This window comes from Osmerus mordax, chromosome 18 (genome assembly GCF_038355195.1).
Source record: "Osmerus mordax isolate fOsmMor3 chromosome 18, fOsmMor3.pri, whole genome shotgun sequence".
Classification (NCBI taxonomy): domain Eukaryota; kingdom Metazoa; phylum Chordata; class Actinopteri; order Osmeriformes; family Osmeridae; genus Osmerus; species Osmerus mordax.
The window spans coordinates 7,907,047-7,931,925 of record NC_090067.1 but is presented as its reverse complement, the minus strand read 5'-3'; the positions used below and the strand labels follow the sequence as shown (position 1 = coordinate 7,931,925).

The 24,879-nt window shown below is 46.0% G+C and overlaps 4 protein-coding genes across 10 annotated transcripts; 2 read left to right on the top strand and 2 right to left on the bottom strand.

The window, feature by feature from the left end:
• Window positions 1–904: 904 nt before the first annotated feature.
• Window positions 905–4,721, bottom strand: rcvrn3 (recoverin 3). 2 transcript variants are annotated; one of them, XM_067255648.1, is made up of 3 exons: window positions 4,341–4,721; window positions 1,158–1,297; window positions 905–1,052 (listed from the first exon to the last, which is right to left on the bottom strand). In XM_067255648.1, exons 1-3 carry the CDS (start codon window positions 4,719–4,721, stop codon window positions 959–961), a joined length of 615 nt encoding a protein of 204 aa, XP_067111749.1. In that variant the 3' UTR covers window positions 905–958. The 2 variants fall into 2 exon arrangements, with proteins under 2 accessions (XP_067111749.1, XP_067111750.1); XM_067255649.1 differs by having other exon boundaries at window positions 1,186–1,297.
• A 2,767-nt stretch (window positions 4,722–7,488) lies between these two features.
• On the bottom strand, window positions 7,489–8,693 carry tmem238a (transmembrane protein 238a). 3 transcript variants are annotated; one of them, XM_067256367.1, is made up of 2 exons: window positions 8,598–8,693; window positions 7,489–8,066 (listed from the first exon to the last, which is right to left on the bottom strand). In XM_067256367.1, the coding sequence occupies exon 2, from the start codon at window positions 8,058–8,060 to the stop codon at window positions 7,740–7,742; it is 321 nt and encodes a 106-aa protein (XP_067112468.1). In that variant the 5' UTR covers window positions 8,061–8,066; window positions 8,598–8,693; the 3' UTR covers window positions 7,489–7,739. The 3 variants fall into 3 exon arrangements, with proteins under 3 accessions (XP_067112468.1, XP_067112466.1, XP_067112467.1); XM_067256365.1 differs by having other exon boundaries at window positions 8,519–8,620; XM_067256366.1 differs by lacking the exon at window positions 8,598–8,693 and adding an exon at window positions 8,455–8,588.
• Window positions 8,694–8,841: 148 nt separating this feature from the next.
• Window positions 8,842–11,390, top strand: ccdc106b (coiled-coil domain containing 106b). Its single transcript, XM_067256115.1, has 7 exons — window positions 8,842–8,962; window positions 9,132–9,178; window positions 9,312–9,419; window positions 9,762–9,956; window positions 10,037–10,186; window positions 10,448–10,654; window positions 10,813–11,390. The coding sequence occupies exons 2-7, from the start codon at window positions 9,142–9,144 to the stop codon at window positions 11,127–11,129; spliced, it is 1,014 nt and encodes a 337-aa protein (XP_067112216.1). The 5' UTR covers window positions 8,842–8,962; window positions 9,132–9,141; the 3' UTR covers window positions 11,130–11,390.
• A 707-nt stretch (window positions 11,391–12,097) lies between these two features.
• Window positions 12,098–21,915, top strand: cnot3b (CCR4-NOT transcription complex, subunit 3b). Of its 4 annotated transcripts, none has more exons than XM_067255170.1 (18): window positions 12,098–12,236; window positions 13,517–13,585; window positions 14,094–14,161; window positions 14,551–14,625; window positions 14,925–15,014; window positions 15,982–16,110; window positions 16,203–16,298; window positions 17,337–17,550; window positions 17,740–17,918; window positions 18,450–18,506; window positions 18,647–19,652; window positions 19,804–19,909; window positions 20,028–20,169; window positions 20,338–20,434; window positions 20,603–20,801; window positions 20,959–21,091; window positions 21,223–21,348; window positions 21,526–21,915. In XM_067255170.1, exons 2-18 carry the CDS (start codon window positions 13,561–13,563, stop codon window positions 21,622–21,624), a joined length of 2,841 nt encoding a protein of 946 aa, XP_067111271.1. In that variant the 5' UTR covers window positions 12,098–12,236; window positions 13,517–13,560; the 3' UTR covers window positions 21,625–21,915. The 4 variants fall into 4 exon arrangements, with proteins under 4 accessions (XP_067111271.1, XP_067111272.1, XP_067111270.1 ...); XM_067255171.1 differs by having other exon boundaries at window positions 17,331–17,550; window positions 17,785–17,918; XM_067255169.1 differs by having other exon boundaries at window positions 17,331–17,550.
• Window positions 21,916–24,879: the final 2,964 nt, after the last annotated feature.

Below are 24,879 nucleotides of genomic sequence, written 5' to 3'. Positions count from 1 at the left end.
CCACAGGGATCCTTATGGCGTGTCAGGCTGTGAAGGGATACCAAACTTCCACTCACACAGGACACAACTGTTCAAACGGAATCTGTGATCACTTTGGGTTCATCCATTTCTAGAGACAGATGCTTTGACTCCCACCTCAATGGAGTACTGATGAACCAGCATTAGTACCTATGAAAAGTCTACAATGTAGCAAAAAAGGAACAAAACAATCTAACTTGATCAAAAGCAACTCTGAAGTAGAGTCAATATAAGTTTTCCCCTTATCTCTCCAAGCATTACATCCTAAAAGTAAGCTCTAGACTAGAGTTTGTCCTGAGGTAAGTGTCTTATGCTGTGGTCCTGTTGTGGTTGGCAGAGTATTGATGGCGGGCACTTCACAGTTCACCCATTGAAAGTTAACACTGTATATGTATCTATGGTAACAACTTTGTATTTGGTTTTAACACATTTTCAACACTGTACACAGGTTCCATGAAGTATCATGGAGTTGTTTCTAAAAGTGAAACCTGCTTATCATTGCTGTCCATGTCCGAACAGTGTAACAAAAAACTAGATCAGGACACAGACAGCCTGCAAATCATGTCAAAAGTGTCTGAGAATAAGACTGCTGATGTTCTTGTCCGCTCTGTCTAGACTAGCTTCTATCATTCTGGCCTAACATACAAAAAGAATCATGTGTAGTTTTACTCCACTTCTTGTGAGCACAGACAACTGTTTCCTTGTAGCTAGACGCACAAAGTGGATGCCACTGTTATCCTATCAGCAGATGGACTCTTTTGAACTTGATCTGAGCTTCTTTTACACTCAGTGGATGGGTTATACAAGGACTCTGTTTCAGTATCACCTCAAACAAACTTCTAGAGTGACAGAAGGGCCTGGCCAGAAGTCTGAGAGGTAGCAGGTCGTACGCAAGGCTCGATGTGGATGTGTGTAGAAGAGAAGTTGGGTACAGAATCTTTCAAGGAGCTACTGGGTTGCTTCGTACTGGATGAGACGAAGAGCAGATTCGCTCGCCATCACGCATGAGATGAACTCTCCTTCGGCCACTCGATCTGAGAAAGTAAAAAAAAAAAAGAAAGAATGAGAAAACAATCCGTTTTACACTGATACAGCAAATCCACACAGTGGCCGAAGAAAGCCATGGCACGTTGTCTCACCCTGTACCCCTCCAACCCTCCTGCTCACCATCATCTCCTTTCTCAAAGACGTTCCAGAGCTTCTCTGCTCTCTTCTCTGGTGTGTTCTCATCCTCAGGTAGGTCAGCCAACTTGTCTTTGGGAATCAGTTTGAAAAGAGCCTGCAGAACACAGATGTCACACAGGGGTCACATGGAGATCAGCCTACAGGTCCAGAACTACATCATGTCACTGTCATAAGGACGCTCCGCCACTAACTTTCAAACACTGTCCATCGTTTATTGCATCATCATTAATCTGTCATCATCCTCTTGATTCCACCTGCCAGTATTTAAAACTCTGATGTATTTTCTGAAAAGCCAAACTATCGACAGCTGAACCACATCAGAATGCCAACTGCAGATCACCAAGCTTCTGACCAAACACCAATCCCTTCTCATAATCTCTCATATGAATGATCACCGATGATCATGTTTCTGCTGGCAAAACCTCTACTGGGGAAGAGAGATTAGTCTGGAAAACTGTGTTTGGTGCTTGATACGATTGTCTCCTAATCTTTAAAGGTAGTGGAGTGAAAAATAAGTCCTTGTAAGTATTTGACCATGTACATGGATTCACATCTCTCCAGTCAGCTCAATAACATGAGTTGAAGATAAGAATAACGTTGCTACGTGTTAAGCTGTTGTGTGGACAGATATTTTGCTGTAGTTCTTCTTGGGGTCCCACTGATCTGATTTTCAAGAAAAGGATAGATGCAGTAACGTAGGGATGGGTGAGTTGAGATTTCACAGCTGACATAACAATATTGAGAATAAACAATGATACCAGCACAGCTGGCCGATCTTGGAGACCGACTAGAGAGGATTTTTTTGTAATTGTACGTAGATCCCTGATTTTATCGATGAAAGCTCTAGCTCTCTGTTTTTTCTCAACATGGATTTATAAAACAGTGAGGCATCAAAACACCCCTTGTGAATCATGGAAAAACATAATGATTTCAACCTCAAGTCTCTGAGTAAAACAATCAAAGAGCAAAAATGATAAAGGAAAGGTTATTGGAATGACAGAGCTGGGACAAATAGCTCACACTCAAGCTCCTAACATGTAAACACAGGCTTAGGGAGGATTAGAGCTGGACGACTGCATGGTGGTCAGGCTGTCAAGTGAGTCGCCAACCATGGTGACCAACTACCATACTTCTGACAGTGTCAGACATGGCCTGGTTGGAAGGATTACGTCTTTTCCCTGTCTTCGTCACTAACCAACCCACAAACTACAGGGAGACAGAGTCTTGCCCAAAGACTCCTTCTCTCTTTCACTCACGCCAGGAGTTAGAAAAGTAGTCACCTTGTTTATTCACTACTCCGTTTTTATTGGCTATTCATTTCATTCATTAATCAAGCAGATGCTTTTACCCAAAGTGACAACAGGGGGGAGAGTTGAACCAACAACCTCATTATCTGCAGTCAAATACTCAGCTATAACCATCCCTGGGGTCAATACAAAAGGGCCCCCATGACAGCATCAAGCTCCTTTCGCGCGCATCTCTTGACCAGCTGGCACAACTGGCACAAGCTAAGATATTGTCCCAATTTAATCTGTTGGAAACAATATGTTGGCAATGCTTTTGCGACTCTCACACAATTGTCATGGTTGAGAGCTGTGTCAGCCACTTAGCACAGGCTAAGGCCACACCCACATGCGCTTGTCAAAGGTTAAGACACTGAGTAATCTGTATTTAAGATTCCCGTGTGGACCAGTCCACTTCTTCTATTTTCTACTGTGGTATATTTATCCTTCTCCTTCCCGGCCATATACCCTGGACACTTTTAGATTGTCCTCATGGTGGGGTCAAGTTGAATACGTCTGTTAATTTGGGCAACAGTCAGGTTAAAAGACGTTGCCTAAATACTTTAAGTTACATCAAAAAGGGTGGATCTAGGGAAATGGTCAGGCAAACAGGCAGACGTCAGAGAGCCACAAAGAGAGAGATGGAGCCGACAGGGAAAGAAGCAGGGACAACGAGAGGGAGAGCTGTCGTTAGTAGTGTTCTGCAGGGTAGGGACATAAACTCCACGACAAAGTAGGTCTTAAAGCTGGTGCAGGCATGTTTTGGAAAGCTAGCTATTTTAGCTTCTATTCCAAACTATTCACATTAATATCCCACCCCATCCCTTCAAAGCCACTCCCACAAAACACATTAATGCCTGAATACAGAACTGCGGGAGACTTTTCTAGTTAGTCCATGAAAGAGAGAGTATTTGAGAAAGCAGCATTGTTTTTTTCACAAATTACCCCATGTCCCATTCACATGTAAGAACACACACAACACTATAATAACGAACATAAACATGGCTAGTGTTAGTACTCACTACTTTCAAGCTAGAATTTAGTATTGGGAAATCCTATAATAGATTTTTAACTGTGAAATCTGGAACTGGATTCATTGCCTGCTCTTCCTTTGCCATTCTTGTGCCTCTAGCTCGGTTGTTTAGAATACCTCTGCCTAGCCTGGTTTAAAACTACAGTAACACGCATTGAGTGCAGGGGCAGAGTGCGCACAGGTAGGTAGGTAGGTAGACAAACAGGTAGCCCGTCCAATTATTAGTCTCGGAACGGTCTTAATGATTTGTCGTGTTTATTACAGTCCTGCGCGCCCACAGATGTCGGATTGATTTCATATTACCGTCAAACCTTTAGATGTATTGGTTGCTACAATGATTTGAAGTTTATTTTGGCAAGTATAACAAAAGGTGCTTCTCAACAACATTGTCTACACACAATCTATAAAGGGCCAGCCTGGTCTGTTGCAAGAGATAGTATGAAGACATAGCCAGGAAAAAGATACACCAGCAATGCATTGTCTGTCGAAACATTATGCATTTTGGTATGCGCTACTATCTTCTGGCCAAAATACTTTTCCAGTTACAATCCAGTTGCATAAAGATTCAATAAATAGCTGAACAAACCTACCTACTATAAGTCTTTATGATGATCAACTTTGAGAGCAACCATGGACAAAACTCAGGACATGTCGCTCTCACGGACACAGCAGTGGTCACACAGATGCACACCATCTTTTTTTCCCTTGTTTGTGTCGTTATCCATCCATCCGTTCATCCATCATCCCACCCACCCATCCATCCTTCCACCCATCCATTCATGCACTTTCCCTTCCCACAAATCCTCTTGCAATGAACTCACGTTGCAGATCTCCTGTACTTCTGACTTGGTGATATACCCGTTCTTGTCCACATCAAACAGTGAGAAGGTCCACTCCAGCTTCAGCGTTATCTTGCCAGAGGATGTCATGTGCAGGGCGATGATGTACTCTCTGAAGTCCAGCATCCCGTCCTCGTTGGTGTCGAATGAGCGGAACACATGCTGGGCGTAGGTCTTGGCATCGCTGTCTGGGAAGAACTTGCCGTAGATACCCTCAAACTGTTCCGGTGAGATGCGCCCTGATGGACACTGCTTCTGGAAGTTTTCGTACCACTGGGCGATTTCGCTCTCGCTGAACTTGGTGGTGAGACGAAGGTCCTTCAGCATCTCCTTGGATACAGCACCACTCTGGAAGTTTCCCATGCTGTCAGCTGAAGGAAGGAAAATATGTTCCTGTATCCTTAATGGACAAAAAAACAAGCAATCTCTGTTTTAGGTCTTTGTGTATTTCAGTTTCCACATTTTTCTACCTTTGACAGAATGATTTCCAGCAGAAATTATGCAAGGCCGATCAGTCCTTTACCTCCAGTTGTCCTGTTCAGACTCTCTGGAGCAAGAGAGACTGGGAGAAGAAGTGAGAGGAGTGTTAAGTAAGCCTATTAACAAGACTGTGGTCAAGCTTATTGAGTCCATTTCAGGAGGTAGGCGTCACATAGAGAGATTCCTACTACAACCAATCATGGATCGATGTCCACATAATGATGGGGCATCAGAAATCCAAAAAGCTGTCCAACTGCTGTGATCATTGAGACGCTGCCTAGTCAGCGGTCGGTCGCCGCTATCTCTGCTATGTCTCCCCCTACTGGGCCTCTAACCCACAACCCACTCCACACGCCCTGCGCCTGGGGGAGGGGGATTTGGATAGGAGTGCCCAAGACATACACCTGGACGTTTTGTTACGTAAACTGAAATGTTATCATGACACTTAGTGGCAGCACTCCTCACATTCTTAAAAATAGACAACATCAGCGATTGAATGAACATTAGACCGCAGACAAGTACATTAGAAATGTTTAGTGTGATCACCACCATGGTTCAACTCTGAATCTCACCATTTGAGAAAGGTACATTGAAACAGGCGTAAAACGTTTGTACTGAAGTAATGCTTCACTTCTTACAACTGGCTGCTGCTTTCACATAACAAAATCTTAGATTTTCAGAGGAACCAAGAAAAAAAGAAAGTCAGTAGCTTACCTTGGCTGTTGATGGAGAGGAGTGCGTAGCGGAGTAACCAACAGCGGAGAGAGAGGAGGGATCTTGCTAACAACCTGCCTGGTTAAGTCAATTAGCCAGGATTCAACTGAAGCTGAGCCCACAAGGAGCCTGAAATAAACTGCGGATCACTTTTGGTCTGATTCTCTCATATTCACCCTCTGAACAATGGTGATACTTGGTGGCACAGAACACTGGGTTGTCCGTGTGTGAGTGTATGTGCAGGGCTTTTGCTTTCCTTCTACTGTTTCACCAGGCTGAGCTGTTGGAGTTGGACCGTGTATCATGTCCAACAGCCAACTACTCAACATATGCAAGTTATCTTTCTCAAGACAAAATCTATGAAAAGTTCTTAATGACCCGGAAGGTTTTATATATCTATTTCAAGACAACAAGGGGGGCTGTAGCGCATGTGTTCCTGGGGGTTTAACATGCTTACTTTATCCACATTACCTAAGCCCCAGCCCACCACCTGGCCTTTGGAAACAAAACCCTGATGTAAACAATATTCACTTAGTGTACCACACCAACATCATATTTAGATGGAGTTAGTATTGGAAAAGCATTCTGAGACACCATAACAAACTTTGATGATTGATAATGGTGTTGATAATGGCCGGGCACAGACTTTCAGACAGACTTGTCTGACTCAACATGTCTCGGTTTCACTTCTTCTGTCCTTCCTCTCAATTCTCTCTCCATTTCTCCATCTGTGATTATACTTCCATGCCCACAATCGGAAAATACATGAACCCTTTTCACCTCTTTTGATGACTGGGTATTGTCTGTATTGTCATGTCACTTCAACATTATATAAATGACTGTGTTCAATTGTCACATTCATTTATAGTTCACATTGACATTTGACAAATTCAAGGTGCAATTTAGGTTAGGTCTGTGTCTCAGAGCTGTGGTCATTGTGTGTGTCACTTTCTCAGTGGATGATGACATGTCATAGTGAGTCCTGAAGATATTCCAAGTGGGTCAGGCAACGTCCATCAGATACACAGAAGGTACTCAGCCTATGCAAGATCAGTGAGCATCACTCATCTACGCTTTGATCGTCAACATATTCCTCTCTACTCTGCTTAAATCAACAGACAACCCTCATTCACCACTTCACCCTTACTCTTATTGTCCAACCACCCATCCACCCCTCCTTCCATTTTCTGTGACAAGATAGAAATAAAAGTCCCCCTCAAACCTTAAAAGATTAGTCCCCCTGCCCACCCCACCCTGATCCAGTAATGAAGCCCCACCTATTGGAAACAAGCTCACCTTTACTCAAGTGTGTGTGTGTGTGTGAGAGAGAGAGAGAGAGAGAGAGAGAGAGAGAGAGAGGCTAAAAATTAAAGAGGGCAAGAGGTTCTGAGGCGATTAAAAGGTGAGCATGCAGTAATTTAAAGAGGGTACCCGAGAGAGAAAACAAGATCAAATGATCAAGACATCTAAATAGCATGGTTGTCGAGCCCTGTGTCAAGCAGTATTACAACGGGTGAGCTTGATTTTGTTTGTCAAGCACAATAACATCAACACAATGCAATCTGTGATTCTGTGTCACTCAAACTCGTTAATCAAGAGGACGACCCTGAGCATGAGGCATGGGAAAAGTGACGACATTGCTGGCTTTTGACTAAATGCTACTCGCACATGCAAACATAGCATGCATCTATAGCATGCACTATTCATGCATACTACTAATAATGTATGCGGTTAGAAGCATTCTCTGAAACAAAGGTTGATGAACTGTGAATTATCTGATTCTGTAAGTGGCTTAGCTTTACCAATGAATATACATGCTTGGATCCGGTAAAGAGCTCTTTTGAATACCTGGCAGGCTAGCTCTCTTTCCTGTTTGTCTTTTCTCACTCCTTCGTTCTCTCTGAATGTCTGAATAAATATTTCTGATGTGAGGTTTCACTCTACACATTTATTTGAAAAAGAAATTATTAACAGACATGCTTGAAAAATGACAAAAAAACGAAGGCAATATTACATAAAGACATTGCACCTGTATCAACTGTAACAGAACAACCATTATGTGAAGCTAGTGTACAATTATATTTGAAATGTTGTGAACACATACGTTTAGGTTAAAGGGCATTTTGGTGTGAAACATTATTAGCTCATAAAAAGCACAACTGAGCTTTGACATCACAGACACCAGTTCTAGGTTCCCCGACGCCCTCGGTAGGTGCGAATCTTGCGGCTGAGGTTACGAGCTAGTCTGTCTACCGCACTGCCAATGTGTCCCATCTCCTTGCTGGTGGCCAGGCCTTCGATGTTGCCGCTGTACCACAGTACCCAACCCCAGAGGGACATGACCACCAGCAATGCTCCTGTGTACACCAGCAGGTCACCAAAGTCCTGGCCCTGGATCTCCAGAGGGACAAACACTCCCACCAGCAGGGCGGCTCCACCGAGTAGATCCATCAACACAGCAAAGGCCAGAGCCAGTTTACAGTGGGACAGGCCCTCAAACACAACCATGGTCACCTGGAAAGAAAGCACTGATCAGATGGGCCTTCCGAGATGGCTTAATGGCTATATGCAGCCTTTTAAAAGATCGATTAAATCTAAAACACGGAAACATCTGTACATCTATTTTAACTTGAAATTATACTGTGCAACTACAACTCTATCACAAACTATTGATGCTGTATGCTGTGTTCAAAACAAATGGTCCAAGCAAAAATCATATTTATAGTAAAATACAATATAATAAACGTTTTCTCTAAGCTTACAACGGCATAATTAGCTCAGGGTCGCATAGTAGCCTACACAGAAAACAAACTTTCGATCACAAAACCACAATCAGGCTACAGTTCGAGCCTTTTAGTAAGATATCGGTCTATAAACATTTTCTGTAAAGGTTGCAGTTCACCTGTCCATAGTTTGGCTGTGCTCAAGCATAGGTTGATTTAAAATTCGACTGAACTGTAACTCACGGATCAATGTTTTATAGCCTTAAATCGTGCTTCATCGACACTTCGGCGGAGTTTTCCACAACTTCGTTAGGTAGCTTACTTTTCGTGCTTCCGGACCCACCTGTGGCCCAATTCCGGAAAGGTTTTTTCACTGATATTTTCACAGATCTGAATAGACATTGGAATGGTTTAAACAGGTAGCCTATTGCCTATCATCATGCACCAACTCCCCAAACTGCGTGAAAAAGACAAGTAGCCTAGGGGATAAAACAACTGTATTCGATGTGTTGCAATACAGAGCCCCACCCACAAGTTTAGGTTAAAGCTGAAAAAAAAGTATTTAAAAGTAGAGAACGTCTTCAAATGCGCCTGCGTGACAATTAAGCTGTCGTTCAAATTTACCAGCTGGAATGAGCTAATTACGGTCCTAGTTCGGCGACATAAGATTTTCACAACGCCATTGAGGTAGGCAAACGTGGACAGCTATATTACGGTTGTATAACGGAATATTACAGCTTTACAGAGTGATGTAAAATCCCACATCAGCATATGGTTGGGTTTGAGCTTTAGTAGGTTAATCTCGCGACTGACGACTCATTGTGTCGATTTAATTTCCATATCGTTTGTATTATAGAAATGCAAGTATGAATCCCTCAAACACGCAGAATCCAAGTACAACAGGTAACTTAGTCATTATTATTATCAATGTCATTGTCAGCCAAAGAACGAAATAACTAACATTGTCAATCGATAACTCCATCTCTCCATCCATTTCATGACAGTGTTATTAGTCATTACATCTTTCTCTCTCCAGAAGGTGGAGGCCTCTATGTTAATGCTTACGAGGTGTCCTTCCCTTTTGGTGAGAACGTGGAAAGACCTCAGCCCGTCTATTTCAACCAAAGTGAACCCATTTTGGAAGGTAATGCATGGGACAGAAACGGGGAGTGAGAAGACTTTTCTTCACTTGACTTAAATATCTTGGGCCATTCCTTGATCAAGCCCAACACCCATCCATTTTATTTGATAGGTTATCGGTCTTATTTTTATTCCAATCTTTATCTTGAAATCAGTGTTAATCAGTCCACTTTAGTACAGCTGTTACCAACCAATTATGTCCCTTACAGCTTCACAAAATTTTGAAAATAACATTTGTAGTCTTCAGTCTCCCGTCTCTATCCTCTACTCCTCTTCAGTGCACATTTTTATCTGCTCATCTCTCTCTTATACACATCCCTCTCTTCCACTGACACCTCTATCCCAGAGCCTGGGTGTGAGGCCCCCTCCTCCTCATACAGCCCCTTCATCTTGATCTCTAATCTGCGGACACACCTGTACGTGACTCTGGAGAAGAACACCTGGCTGCAGAAACGCATCCTGGACCTGGAGGAGGAACGCAACTTCCTGCGCTGTCAGCTTGACCGCTTTATCTCCTCCATGAGGAACAACGAGAGCAATGGTGGGCTGTGTGTTTGTGTGCACGCATGTGTGTGTGTGTGTGTGTCGCTGACTAATGCTGCATCTGTTCTACTTTGACAGACTGGGGAGCTGAATCTCAGCATGCCGTTCCAGTGAAGCTCCAGGCAGCCAGGTCACCTTCCCCTCCTCCCTCACCCATGACCACCAGGTCTGGAAAGATACAGAAACTCCTCCAGAGCCAGCCCCTCACTCGGGGCAGGAACATTCCTGGTGAGTTGGTGTCAAGAGTCCCATAGAAGATGGAACTTACAGAAGCAAGTGGACTTCTAGTATGTTTCATGTTTAAACTATGAATGCTTGGAGTCTTTAATAACATGTATTACACTTTGTGGTTGCTATACATAGTTCAAAAAGGTGTCAGGAAAAAAAGTAATTCTATTGCAGAAGATGTACAGCAGAAAGGAACCCTGTGCATCTTTTTTGGTTATCCAGCTAAATGCATGTTCTGAAGGTGTTCCCATCTTAACATAGTCAAACAGGAGGTGCGGATGGTGGAGAAATACTTTGAGGAAGACGGCTACCTGGAGGAAGAGGAGCTGGTTTCAGACGAGGATGATTCATCAGAGGACCAGAGGTCGAAGAGGAAGGTAAGAGGAGGAGGCAGGGTGGTTGGCGAAGAACCAAGGATGAAGATGAGGAGGGTTATCAGGATCACCCATGGAAGGGAGAGGCAGCGAGGTGAGCAAAGGACTTATAAAAAGGGCTATACTTAATTACAGCACGTACTAATACAGTTCACACTGTTCCCAAAAGTAACTCTTTGTTTATAATCATCGTTATATTCGAATCTGTTTCACTCTTAAGAAACCCCAACATAACTCTCCCTCCCTCCACAGTGAAAGATCCTGACGGTGTACTCCTTCGCTACCAGAAGATCCTCCACACCTACCAACGTCTTAGATCCATGTCCAAGGCATTTCAGAGCCACGGAGTGGACCGCAACACCATGGCATCCACCTCCCCCATTGCAGAGATGCTCCTGGTGTCCCCCCAGAAGGTAGCTGAGGTGGGGGAGTTTGACTCCTCCAAGGAGAAGCTGCTGGACTACGCCCGGCGTTGCTATAAAGCCCTGGACGAGGAGACCCACACCAAAGTCCAGGCCTTGAAGAAGACCCACCTGCTTCTTCCTATCTCATACAGGTTCCGAAACTGACCTTTCAAAACAAACGATAGAGAAAGAGTTGAGATGAGAGGGAAAAGAGATTATGTTATTTAGTTTGGAAAATATGAGGGAGAAAATACTAAATTCAGACAGCAAGAAGTCATTTTGTTTCTACCTCAGCACTTTAAGTTATTGTTTTGGATATGTTTTGTTTTCAATCCACTGTTCTGGATGGAGTTAATGGTTGCATACTTTGCTGAAGGGGGTTGATGGCAGGATAGCTACAAGCTCCAATCAAAGCAATAAAGCACTTTCCAGTGAATATAACTTCTTATGTGTTATTTTCCTATTAGTCGCATACGTGCAAGCCACTCAGACAGCTTGCTGTAAATGCTGGGGTGACGCGTTTCTTTCTCTCTAACTAGTCACTAAACATCCATACGCTTAGTAGGCCCTACCCGCCTTTGTAAAATAGAGGTAAGACAATAAAACGCATCCTAAGTTTCCCAATATTACTATGGTGTCTAGCAAGATGGTGACAAAACTATATTTTAGTAAAAGTGGTTGATGCAGTGTCTCCAGTAGTATTTAATGCAGCTGGTGTTGTTAACCTGCCATCTGAAAGGCCTATTTCTACTGATTCAAGAAATGCATCATAACTTTATCATAATAGTAGACTACTTGTACAGGTAACTTAGCGTTGACCGCTGCATTTGTCGACTGAGCTAACGATAGAAGTCTCAGCTATGCTATGGTTTGTAATTTGAGCGAGGTTTGAGAGATCTTGGAGAGGAAACACCAACTACAAAAGCCAAAATGTGACGATGGGTCGTTCAGAGACTTTTCACCTTCCAAAGAGACCAATCACATTTGGATTTCTGCGGAAGTTGTAAACGTGCCTCACTTGGATGACAGGGACGCTTAACCAGTTGAAACCCCAAAAGGAAGAAGAATAACCAATCGCGTGCAGGGGAGGCGGGCCTCCGAGCCATGGGGGAAACAGCGGAGGAGGTGTTCCTGGTGGCCATCTTGAATGTGCGGAGTGATTGTTTAGCGAAAAGAATTAATAACAAATTGGAAATAACGTGAAGATTTGGGAAATTAAGATTCATAAGAGGGGGGCATCTAGAAAAAGAAAAGTTAACTCGGAAACTACAGGTAAATTACCCATACTCTAAAAGAAAACTATTTGAAATGTACCCTTTCCTTTCAATTTGCTTCCACATCTAAGCTAAGCGCCTATAGCCGGTGGCAAATGAGACCCCTATCGACATGGTTTAGTCTGCTATTAGAATGTGTTTTATTAGACATTTATAGTTCAGTGCAATAATGCATCGAAATTATATACTTTTGGTTCGTTATTGAGCAGGCAGAGTTATTTCGAATTATGCTTATGATCAAATAGAACCTAATGATCAAAGCTAGCTTGGTGGTCGCATCATTGTTTATAAACACTTCATATAGCTCATATAGCTTAATGGTCACTTTCGGTTTACTGATCATTTCGATTTTCCAGAGTAGATAGATCCTAGTTGGCCATCTGGATCTATAAGTAGCGTAACGTCTGAAACATTTCTACCCGTGCATGTATTCCATTGACGGACGCTCAAAACTCGCTTAGCAAGCCTTGAGTGAGGGTAGCTGCATTTAGGTAGGGGGGCCCTGCAACGTGTTAAAGTCTAGATGGCAAAAGTGATGCTCCGGCTGTTTCGGTGACCTTCTGCCCTTGCTTGTGTGTATCTGAAGTGATGCCCCATAAAGTTACCTGCCGCGCATGTTACATTGTTGCATATGCTGCGGTTACAAAGTATCGGTAGCGTTCTAAACTCTACAACTCTTCAGGTGTTGACAGGACACCAGTATCACGTTCGCTACAAACGTGTGCTCGCATTCCCTGACATTACATCAAGACTATCTGTCACCTAAAAAAACTATGTTCCAAGTCAAATTAAGTTCACTACAATGTGTTCTACAGTGTATTCTAAGGTGATGTTGGATTGCATGTTTTGTTAGACTGCTATTTATTCAGTTGGATGCGTTCAATCACGCCTCACCAAATACTTTCTGCATATGAAAGGCCAATGGAAGTTAAATGTGTGACCGTGTTTGAAGAGTAAATGCTACTTTCTCTAATGACTAACTACAGCTTTGTGGTTAGAGGGTTGACAGTGGCACTGGGTAAACTAATGTAAAAACCATGTACCCTGTTTCTGTTTACCGAACAGCTGCTAAAACAGTGGCCCCAGGTGGCAGAAGTAGCAAAGCCACAGTCTTAACTTTTAGCTTTAGTTAATTCCACAATTTTTTTATTGGTTTCCGATGGGAACAAAAAGCAGTGTTGCTTTTGAGCTTGTCTGCACCCATTATCCTATACAAACACAGGTTTCCTAATTCTCCCTATGTCCATTGTTGTTGTTTTTGTTTGTTATCGTTTTCAGCCCCAGTGGAAGAAGGCATGAAGACAGTATCCTAGTCAACAGTCATGGCTGACAAAAGAAAACTACAAGGTGAGGATGACATTCCTTCCATGTTCTCTTGCTGTTGGATTGCAACATTGTCACTATGTCTCAACCCAAACCCTCCAGTGTCTTACTCAATTATTACACTGTTTAATTAAGGAGATAACCATAACTCATAGCCTGATGTTGAAGGCCTGCAGCCAAACTCAAATCTTGAGAAAGGCCCACATTGTACTAGACCTATCTGACTCTGACAACGGGCCAGGCTTCGAACCATGCAACCCTCCCACCCATCAAGCCTGTTCTCATGGCGCTGCATTTTTAACCAGGTTTGGGTTGGCACATGCACACAGGCCTGCTTACACGCACGCCTAGCTTTTACAGCATGCATGTTTGATGAGCTGTCAGCCATGTTTGTAGTGGAAGGTGCGGAGCGGGGTGAGAGCTCCGCGTTCAGCCAGTGCATTTAGCCCTCGCACGGGGGACACCTTCAGACAGATCTCAGCCACACCTCCTTCCCCCCAGCGCTGATTGCTATGTTCTTTGCCTCCCTCAGGTGAAATAGATCGATGTTTGAAAAAAGTAACGGAAGGCGTAGAGCAGTTCGAGGACATTTGGCAAAAGGTGAGAACCATTTTATGTCCTGTTTGAGAACCACAGAGGTACTCGTGTTAAAAGTGAACTTTAGTCTGGGACTGTTCCCTTGTGTCAGAACAGTGTTTCTTGAACGCCCCACCATTGATGGTCCACCACATTATTCAACATCTATAAATAATTACAGAAGCAGGAAGCCTTTAATACTGCATAAGGCTTGTTTGTTGTTTTGTTCTGAGCTCGGGGAATAGTATGGAACGGAAACATTTTGTACATGTGCTGTATTACCATATGTTAGACTACAGAAATTGAATATATACACATCTTATTCATTCATGGTGATTGTATGTGCTGAAGTGTGATATATCACCAGAGCTTGTATTGTATTGAACGTTTTATTTCCTATTTGAAAATAACAGTTACATAATGCAGCCAACGCTAACCAGAAGGAGAAGTATGAGGCCGACCTTAAGAAAGAAATTAAAAAACTACAGGTGAGATATTGACATCTGATCTTTGAGTGTGTGAGAAACATCATGACGGTCAGCCACCCTTAAGCAAGCGTCTTTGTGTCAGCAGCAGTATATGCATGCTCATGTGAGTGTTCAGATGCGTGTTTGTTACCATGTGGACCAAACTTACCCCAAGCCAAGCTTGGGTAGGTACGCCTGCACGCTGTACTTGACCGCACAGGGCGAGTCCCTGCTTGCAAAACAAAGTTACCTCATGTCCCTCTCCTCTATTTCTCTCCATTCCTCCCTCTCTCTGCTGCTGTCCTGTACCTGCTCCTCAGCGTCTTCGAGACCAGATCAAGACGTGGGTAGCATCCAACGAGATCAAAGACAAAAGACAGCTCGTGGAAAACCGCAAACTCATAGAAACGGTGAGTTGAGAACAACGCACACACGCACCCATCACCAGTCGCCCGTCACACGCTGAAGAGAGCCTACATAGAGAGAGACATCCGTCACACACCGACAAGGGTCTACGCAGAGAGGGACATCTGTGCGGAGCGAGCGACCGAAAGCCACGGAGGCCTTTGATGGGGTTACTGAGAGAGTTTTCTATGCTGCCAGCTGTTCGCACAAAGACGGGAGGACGTCTCCGCCCACACGCTCTCATCATCAAGTCAATTTGTCATTCAAGGCTGTAGGCAGTCATCAGGGTTTCAGAATGACCCGGGATTTGGCGTGAGGCGAGTGCTAGGCGTTGAAACATTTTACTGTGTGTGTGTGGGGGGGGGGGCAGCCCTCCATGGTACTTGTCGAGTATGTGCTGACCACCTGTCAATAGAAAGAGAGCTGATCAATGCAATGATCGTGCTGTGATGATGCGATGACCTTGGAACAGCCATGTGCCAGATATCTTTCTCTGATTGTGAATTGTTCAGCTTTCTCAAATTTAGCAAATTCTTACTTGCATTATAAACAATGTTGATGGGTATAGTAGCTTATAAATGTCAGGACTTATCTATTACAGTTGTAGATTATTCTGACATCTTTAGAGAGGTTGCTAGGGATTGTAAAGAGGAGAAAGACCCAAGAATATGTGACATGGCACTAAACTAACCATGAAAGTTAAACTCTTTAATTATTGCAAACCGCTCATCCAAACAATACACTTGGAAATTTCAACTTCATGCAATGCCCGGTTTTCTACAGAACACAGCCACAGAGATTCCTGCATGTATAGTTAAATACTTCCGCAACCATGACCGTTCACCACACCAGCATTTGATGGCATTTTCACGACATACAGTACCTCCCACAAGCCCACTAGTTGCGTCTGGCTTCACCAGATGGTGACCTGTAGTAGTAATGTGTGAGGTCCTCCCCCCTGTCTCTCCACAGCAAATGGAGCGCTTTAAGATCGTGGAGCGGGAGACCAAGACCAAGGCGTACTCTAAAGAAGGCCTGGGCCTGGCCCAGAAGGTAGACCCAGCACAGAAGGAGAAGGAGGAGGTCGGACAGTGGCTAACGGTGAGGGTCTCACAGATATGACGGTGTGTGCATTTCTCCTCTCTCTCTTTACATCTGTTAATATCTCTCTCTCCATCTCGCCCCTCTCTCAGAATACGATAGACACCCTGAACATGCAGGTGGATCAGTTTGAGAGTGAAGTCGAGTCCTTATCAGTCCAAACACGCAAGAAGAAAGGAGACAAAGAGGTCGGTGTGCTTCTGCTTCGTCCCTCCTGTCCCTCCTCTCCTGTGTCCTTCTCTATCCCTCTCCTCTCCTGTGTCCTTCTCTGTCCCTCTCCTCTCCTGTGTCCTTCTCTATCCCTCTCCTCTCCTGTGTCCTTTTCTATCCCTCTCCTCTCCTGTGTCCTTCTCTATCCCTCTCCTCTCCTGTGTCCTTTTCTATCCCTCTCCTCTCCTGTGTCCTTCTCTATCCCTCTCCTCTCCTGTGTCCTTCTCTATCCCTCTCCTGTGTCCTTCCCTATCCCTCTCCTGTGTCCTTCTCTATCCCTCTCCTGTGTCCTTCTCTATCCCTCTCCTGTGTCCTTCTCTATCCCTCTCCTCTCTGTGTCCTTCTCTATCCCTCTCCTCTCCTGTGTCCTTCTCTATCCCTCTCCTGTGTCCTTCTCTATCCCTCTCCTGTGTCCTTCTCTATCCCTCTCCTGTGTCCTTCTCTATCCCTCTCCTCTTTGTGTCCTTCTCTATCCCTCTCCTGTGTCCTTCTCTATCCCTCTCCTGTGTCCTTCTCTATCCCTCTCCTCTCCTGTGTCCTTCTCTATCCCTCTCCTCTCTGTGTCCTTCTCTATCCCTCTCCTCTCCTGTGTCCTTCTCTATCCCTCTCCTCTTTTGTCCTTAACTCTCCCCTCCTTTCCTCCCCTAACCACCTTTCTAATGTAAAGCAGCTTCATCCATTAACATTTTACTGGCTCTTCACATGGACCCAGACCGTGACCGATGTTAGACCAGGCATTCCTTTTAGTGTTGCTAAATTTGATCATCAGTCACATGTATTCAACCAAGTGATCCATGAAATAACATATATGTTCCTGCTCCCTTCCAACCACTTCCAACCCACGTGTACATCTACCCCTGCACACACACACGCACACACACACATTATACACACATGCATTATGCACACACACATGGCGAAAACTTTGTGCTCAACTACACGCACACAACCGTACACGCTCAATACACACACACATGCCCGCACACACAATTGCACCCACACTGTTCCAGAAACAGGATCGAATTGAGGAGCTGAAGCGTTTCATCGAGAAGCACAGGTACCACATCCGGATGCTGGAGACCATCCTGCGCATGCTGGACAACGACTCAGTCCAGGTGGACTCCATCCGCAAGATCAAGGACGATGTGGAGTACTACATGGACTCCTCCCAGGACCCGGACTTTGAGGAGAACGAGTTCCTCTACGACGACCTTGACCTGGATGACCTCCGTAAGTGTGCTTTTTGTTTGTCTACATACGTTCTGTCTGATCTTGTCTATTGATCATCTCAAATGTAGCGATAGCGTTAGAATGTCGATTCAGTGCATCTTCCATTGTGATACTGTGTATGCTGACCTTGTGTTCTATCTGCCCCTACTTACTCTCTCTCTTTGTATGCCAACTTTTGTTTTTACGTAGCTACCTCTCCCTCTGTCTCCCCCCCACCATCTCTCGTCTCTCTAGCCCAGACGCTGGCGGCCTCCCCCCCCCCGGGGAACTCTCACCTGGAGGATGAGATGTTCCAGCTCTCCAGCATCACGCCCACCTCCACCACCTCCTCCTCACCCATCCCCCCCTCCCCCGCCACTTGCACTACGGTAAAGGAACACACAAGACACACCGGAGCGCCCCTTGCACGCACGCTCACCAACACGCCTACCTCCACCACCTCCATTCTTCTCACCTATCCTCCCCCTCACTCGTTGCGGGCGCCACGCTGAGGAGTACTTTCTTACACTCTCTATCACAATCTATAGGGAGCTCCTCACCGGGGAATGAAACGATGTAGCTATGGAAGATTCTACACCGCCACCCACTCACAGTCTGTAGAGAGATGAAGCTGGGTCTCGTAACAGAGTTGTAATGGATACAAGATGTTCTTAACATCTCAGATCTGTGGAGTTTAGAGGACGGGGTGGCACTGTGGGAGGAAAGAAAGGGGGGGGGGGTGGAGGAGAGGTAGAGAGGAAATAAAGGGGGAGGGGATATGAGGTCTGGTTTCGGTTGGCATGAGGCTGTAGACCACTATTTTCCATATTGACACGTCAACAATGGAACACATGGCATCGGACAATCCGCTAATTTTATGTTTTTCCCCGCATGTGTGTCTTCTGTATGCACGTTTTCAGGAGAACTCTGAGGATGACAAGAAAAGGGGGCGTTCGACAGACAGCGAAGTCAGTCAGGTGAGGCGGTCGTCCACAGAGTGCTCTCTGTGTTCCATGTTGTTGGTCTGCGAACATGAAACGTAACTTATGTTACTGGTCTGGATCTTCTTTCCAACGCGAGGTGAATACATGTCTTACCGTCTCCCGTTCTGTTTCAGTCTCCTGTCAAGAACGGCAACCCTTCCTCGTCGTTATCCTCCTCTTCCTCCTCCTCCTCCTCGTCCTGCTCTTCCTCCGGGGCCTCCTCGTCCTCGATGGTCTCTATGGCGACCATGGCAGGGGGCGGTGGCGGTGGTGCAGGGTCCATCACCGGGGGCAACAGTCTCCTAGGAAGCATGGGGGGTCTCCTCGCCAACGCTGGCAGCTATAGCAACGCTACGCAGCAGCACGCTCAGCAGGCGTCTCTGCCGCAGCACCAAACCCAGGCCAAGAACTCTCTCTCCTCCTCTTCCTCCTCCTCCTCCTCCTCTTCCATGGCCCCCTCCAACAGCAACCCCTGCCCTTCGAACAGCATCCTCCTCCCCTCCTCGATGGCATCCTCACCCCCCAACGCCAGCAACCCCAGCCCCCTCACACCCAGCTCCCAGCCCCAAGCCCCGTCGCCGGCCTCCAGCCTCAGCCTAGGTTTGGGCCTGAGCATGGGGAAAGGAGGGGCCATGTCGAGCTCCTCTGGCCCCAACCACATGTCCGGGCTGGGCCTGTCGGGGATGCCGGCGTCCTTGGGCTCTATGGCCGGCCTTCTGCCAGGCTCCACGCCTTATGCCCAGGCAGCCGCCTCGGGGCCTATGGGCAGCAACATGGCCGGGGCCATCGGCAGCGGCTCCTCCTCCAACTCCGCCTCCAACTCCGCCTCCAGCACCATGGGACCGTTTGGCGGGAACATGCTCAGCGGAGGCTCGTCGTCCTCCACCGGCCTGCTGGGCTCAGCGCCAGGCATGGTGGGCATGGGCGGGGGGATGCTGGGCCTAGGGTCAGGGCCCCTGGTGCAGGGTCCGCCCCTGGTGGCCCCCAGCCCTGTCGGAGGGGGCCTGGCGCCCGGTGGCAGTTTGGGGGTAATCGGGAGCAACAGCAGCTCAGGGTTGATGGCGCCAGGCAGTGGAATCGGGGGAGGGAGTTTGGGGCTCCCCAGACCACCAAGTGGACAGAAACAGAATGGTAGCACTAGTGAGTGTCAAGTTACTACTTACTGAATGTGAAGATCATTTATCATCTGCCTTTCTGTTTTTTGTTGTGTAGGATTTCACAGGAATGTCATTTAGCAGATGGTGATGTTTTAAAAATGACAAAAGTCTGTTATTTCCTCCTCCCTCTCCAGGTTATAGTGCCATCGTAGCAGACAGCACACCAGATTCCACCCTTAACAGTGCCAGCCAATCACAAAGCAGCCAAGCCTTGTCTTTGAACTCCACAGCCAATCAACCGTGAGTAGATCCAACAAATGATAAATCGATATATCCTATGCTGGGGATGCAACATATATTCAAATCAGATTGAAACCCACATCAACCCCAGTGCCCCTCCCTCTCTCTCTCGCCTCAGGAAAGACAGTGGCTCCAGCCTCCTGGGATCCATGACTCTACCGCCCAGCTCCCCTTCACCCTCCTACAATGACAGCAAAGCAGCAGGGGGCAGCCAACTAAATGGGCCACTCTCCTACAATCAGGCCACTGACAGTATAAAGGTGAGGGGGGAGGATGGTGGAGACTAGGGGACTCCAGAAGGAATGCAATTTTAAGAATCACCGAAGTTCCGTATTCTAACAAGATGGTTACCCTGACCCTGGTTTTGCTGCTTGTGTATGTATTATCCTCTTAAAATAAACACATTGCCTGTGTGCCCTGCCCCCCAGCCTCAGGAGCCACTGAGCAGCCTCAAGTCCATGGCGGAGCGAGCGGCTCTGAGCTCAGGAATGGAGGGAGAGATGCCCTCTCTGCACCTCGCCACTGGTGAGAAAAACCTCTCCACTCGTATCGCTTCAGAATGGTCTGAGGCCTTGACTGACTGCCATGGTCCTCGACTTCAAATCAGTTTTCTTCAGGGAGCAAGTTTATCTTCATTTTAATCTTTTCTTTTCATTATCCTCCCGTTCAACCAACTTCCCCTTCTACCTTCAGACATTTTCCCCAGCACTACGGGCCCCCCGGGGACCTCCATGGCCCCCCAGCCCTCGCTGTCAGAGGTCAGCATCCCCCCGTCACTGGGGGTGTGCCCGCTGGGGCCCGTGCCCCTGTCCAAAGACCAGCAATACCAGCAGGCCATGCAGGAGTCGGCCTGGACGCACATGCCACACCCCTCCGACTCAGAGCGGATCAGGTACCACTTCCTGTTCAGACACCTTGGACAGTTTTGGTGTCTTGGAGAGAAAAACTAAATCTGACGCTTTTTCATTCTTCTTTTTTCTCTCTCATACCAAGCATACTCTATCAGGTCTATGTGGTGAAAGCTCTTGTCTCACTCTCGCCCCCTGCAGGCAGTACCTGATGAGGAACCCCTGCCCCACCCTGCCTTTCCACCACCAGGTGCCACCGCCTCACTCTGACTCTGTGGAGTTCTACCAGAGGCTGTCAACAGAGACTCTGTTCTTCATTTTCTACTACCTGGAGGTAAGACTGTGTTTGTGCATGCTTCATGTCACGCGTCATGCTACATGTGTGCTATTTTACCTGAAGGTTATTTTTGTTGACGTTTTCAAAACATTCTCCTCACTTTGTGTGTGTGCGTTCCTCCCCACCAGGGCACCAAGGCTCAATATCTGGCAGCTAAGGCACTGAAGAAGCAGTCGTGGAGGTTCCACACCAAGTATATGATGTGGTTCCAGAGACACGAAGAACCGAAGACCATCACAGATGAATTTGAACAGGTCAGAAACCTCCCGTCGTCTTCTCCCTTCTCCTTGTTGTGCTTCCCTTCTTCAACAGCTTCCCGGCTGGACGGCCCACCGTTCCAGCCTGGTCAAGGGGCTTGTTGCTCAACTCCCATTTTAGGATGTTGAGTTTACTGCGCCCAACTAACCACGGTCTTGCTTCTCATCTCGCAGGGCACCTACATTTACTTTGACTACGAGAAGTGGGGCCAGAGAAAAAAAGAAGGGTTCACGTTCGAGTACAGGTACCTCGAAGACCGGGACCTTCAGTGATGGACACAGAGCAAGGGATGAACGGACAGAAGGAAAAGAAAAGATAGAAGGACTACTGTCGACATTCCTGGATTGAACTCGACCCTCTGGGAAGAGAGATGGATGCACTGCTTCAAGCTCCTCCCCCTGCCCCCTGCAAAGCCACACCCACCACATTGCTAAACAACGCCCACTCCCACCTCGGCCCCTCCTTTTCCAATTTTTTTTGATTGAAGCTTTTAATTATACTCCTAACTTAACTGGACCCCCTGTTTGTTTTTTGCTAATAAGTAAATCATGACGATAATGTTTTGATTGTTGTACTGTCGATTTTATATTGTTTTTAAATTCACGCCTCAGCTTCTTCTTCACATCCCTGATCATCATTATAACCAAAGATAATTGGTTGAATCCCTTATACCTGGCGGTGTGTTAGTCCAACAATAGTGTGTGACATGCACAACATGAGTTAAGTCACGTGAGCCCTTCAGGGTGTGTAGGTTGAGGTGGTGGTGGTCCTAGTCGAGACTGGGTGTAACACTAGGTGAGGGGAGGAATAAGCATTAGCATGCTACATCAAGGGCTTATAAAAAACATGTCATTGAAGCCTCTGAAACAACCACCTCTCCTCTAGGTATTTGAACTCTAACTTTAAGCACTGACAACTCTGCCATAGACTGCTATTTAGCTATACCCCTCCCCCCCCAGTACCTGTCATTGGTTACAATGGGAGCGTGTGTTCCTCAAACCTGTGTGTCCCAGATGGGTGGAGATTTCCATTTTTGTACAATTCTTTTGCCATTGGACCAAAGGTAAAAATTGCCCAAATTACCCGGGCTGTTCAGGGTTGAGAAACATGCACACCTAGTGTGAGCTTATTGCTGTTGTGAACAGCACACCTACACAACACCAGCACTGATGCAGCTTGTCGGTAGTGAATGTTTACAGTGGTTCAATCCAAGCTGATGATCTTACAGCGGCATAACTGCAGACAGCGTCACGTCAGCCATCACTTTTCTACCCACGTTTCATAATGTCCTCACATTTGTTTTTACCTCTTTTGTTGTGGTTCTGATTGCATTGCACTTCCAATTTGAAAGAAACGACTCACTCAGCCAAAGCCACACAGGTAGATCTTTCCTTTACTCAGGAAGTGTTTAATAGATCATTTGTGAGGAAATTTACCAGTAAAGCTATCCATACTAGCAGCACAAAAGCTCCCCCCATACCCAATCAATCTTATTTTAACTGCTCGCCCCACCACCATAAACATCCAATTTCATAAGGCTTTTAAATGAAAATCCTCCAATGTTTGGAGTTATATTTTTTGGGTCTTTGTTCTTTTTGTTTGTGTGCCTGTGTTTTTTTCAGACAAGAAAAAGCATTTCAGTGGCTAAGAATGAATGAAAACCCCGTTTAGAAAAGAATGTGTCCAAGTGTCTGCCGGGGGGGGTGTAAGACAGAGCTCCTGCAAAGCAAGGCGTCCACGGACAGTTCCGTTCTCAAAACCATTTCCCCCTTTGGTGGTTGAGCAGCAGGGAAGGGCATTTACCGTCATCCCACAGCTCAAATGTGAAAATCATTTCCCTCATAAAGGTGTTGTACATGTGTTGTTTCCATCCTTCTCGTTTGTCATTCGGTTGTCATCTTGACAGCACGTACAGTGACACTTGCAAAGTGGAGCCGGGGGGTGGGGGACGGGTCAAAGTAAATATGACATAACCATGAATAAAGGATTGTAAAATATGAATAAAAGAGTTACTTTTCAGAAAAACCTGTGCAAGAGATGTTATATTGTGGTTGATATTGACCACTCACTGGAAGGCTTATACATTCTAACAAGCTGCATTATTCTCCTTCCTGGGACAATAGTTGGCTAGGTTGAATTTCATTTTGTTCAATATAGGTAGCGGGAAGGCCAGGCAGATTCTAGAACACAACACAATCAGAAAAGCTACAGTTACAGTTCTGCTAGTATTTAGAATACTGTACACCAGAAGAAAGAAAGTTAACTTCCAGTGTTCTAGAACATGCTAGAAAGAAAGCTCATGGAACTGCCTATGTTCTCGAACTCAGCAGCATTCCTATATTCAACTTTGGGCAAGCCTGCAGCTACGGTTTATGGAACTTGTCCCAGAAACCTCCTCCTATTCCTCCTTGAGTACCCAAGCGATGCAAAGTTCTACCGTCACCTCACTGTGGAAGGGTACCATGAATATTACATGTCAGTTGCTGGGGCGGAGGCCTCCCTTTTAGTCGAGGTGTGAATGCATATTAATGCTGCACTCTTTTCTTTCACTAACAGAATGCAAACAGGCTTTCAGGGCATTGTATGACGAGAGGGGATAGAGATTGGGGGGAGGAATGCCGTTCCTAATGGACACTTCCCTGGGCTGGATTGACCATGTTTTTCTATCTCTATTTATGGGGACTGTCCAGCCTCCTCATACTGTATGTGCATTTTCAGATTTAGTCAACGGTGAAATTGTTCAATTTATGTCCCTTTTACAAAACTGTTAACTCTGGCTGACAAAACCCAACCGCAATTGGCCCTGAGCCAACCAAATCTGCCCTCCCCTTTCTCTGAGAGTTTTAACATTACACAACACACCGTACCACATAAACTAGCCTGTTTTTGTCTTCTCTCTTTGTCTCTTAGCTAACATACCTTTGCATCCAGCTCTGACATATGGCAGAAGTATGACATCTGGTTGTTTGTATGTTTATGAGGGAAAAGGCTACCCAGGCCATTTCTCGGATGACTGGTCCTGCGTACACTGCTTGATGACTGGAGTTGACCTGGTCCTGGCTGGCTGCCTGCAGCTGTTTGGGCTGCCCCCCAGCACTGGGCCTGGGTAGGGCTGAGATGCCACTCTGAGTTGGAGTCGTGGGTTGTTTTTAAGGTGTGTGTCTGTGTGTGTGTGTGTGTGTGGAGGATATTATAAATCTAGGCTATGTGTGTGACGCAATACGTTGTGGCCAGAGGTTACTTTGAGTCATCCTTCTCTGTTGACAGAGTGGAGGTCTGGCATCTCCTCTACAGTGCAGACATGCACAGGCATGGCAACAACGTGTGTGTGTGTGTGTGTGTGCATGCGTGTGTTTGTGTCAGAGGGTGTGTGTGAATGTGTGTGTTTGTGTCGGAGGGTGTGTGAATGTGTGCGTGCGTGTATCCGCCGGGAGATATAAAGAGGAGGAAGTGACAAGGAAGGGGTCCTTATGTTTCGACGCTCGCCCGTGCACGCGCACGTTACACGCTGTCCCGCGGTGATAAGG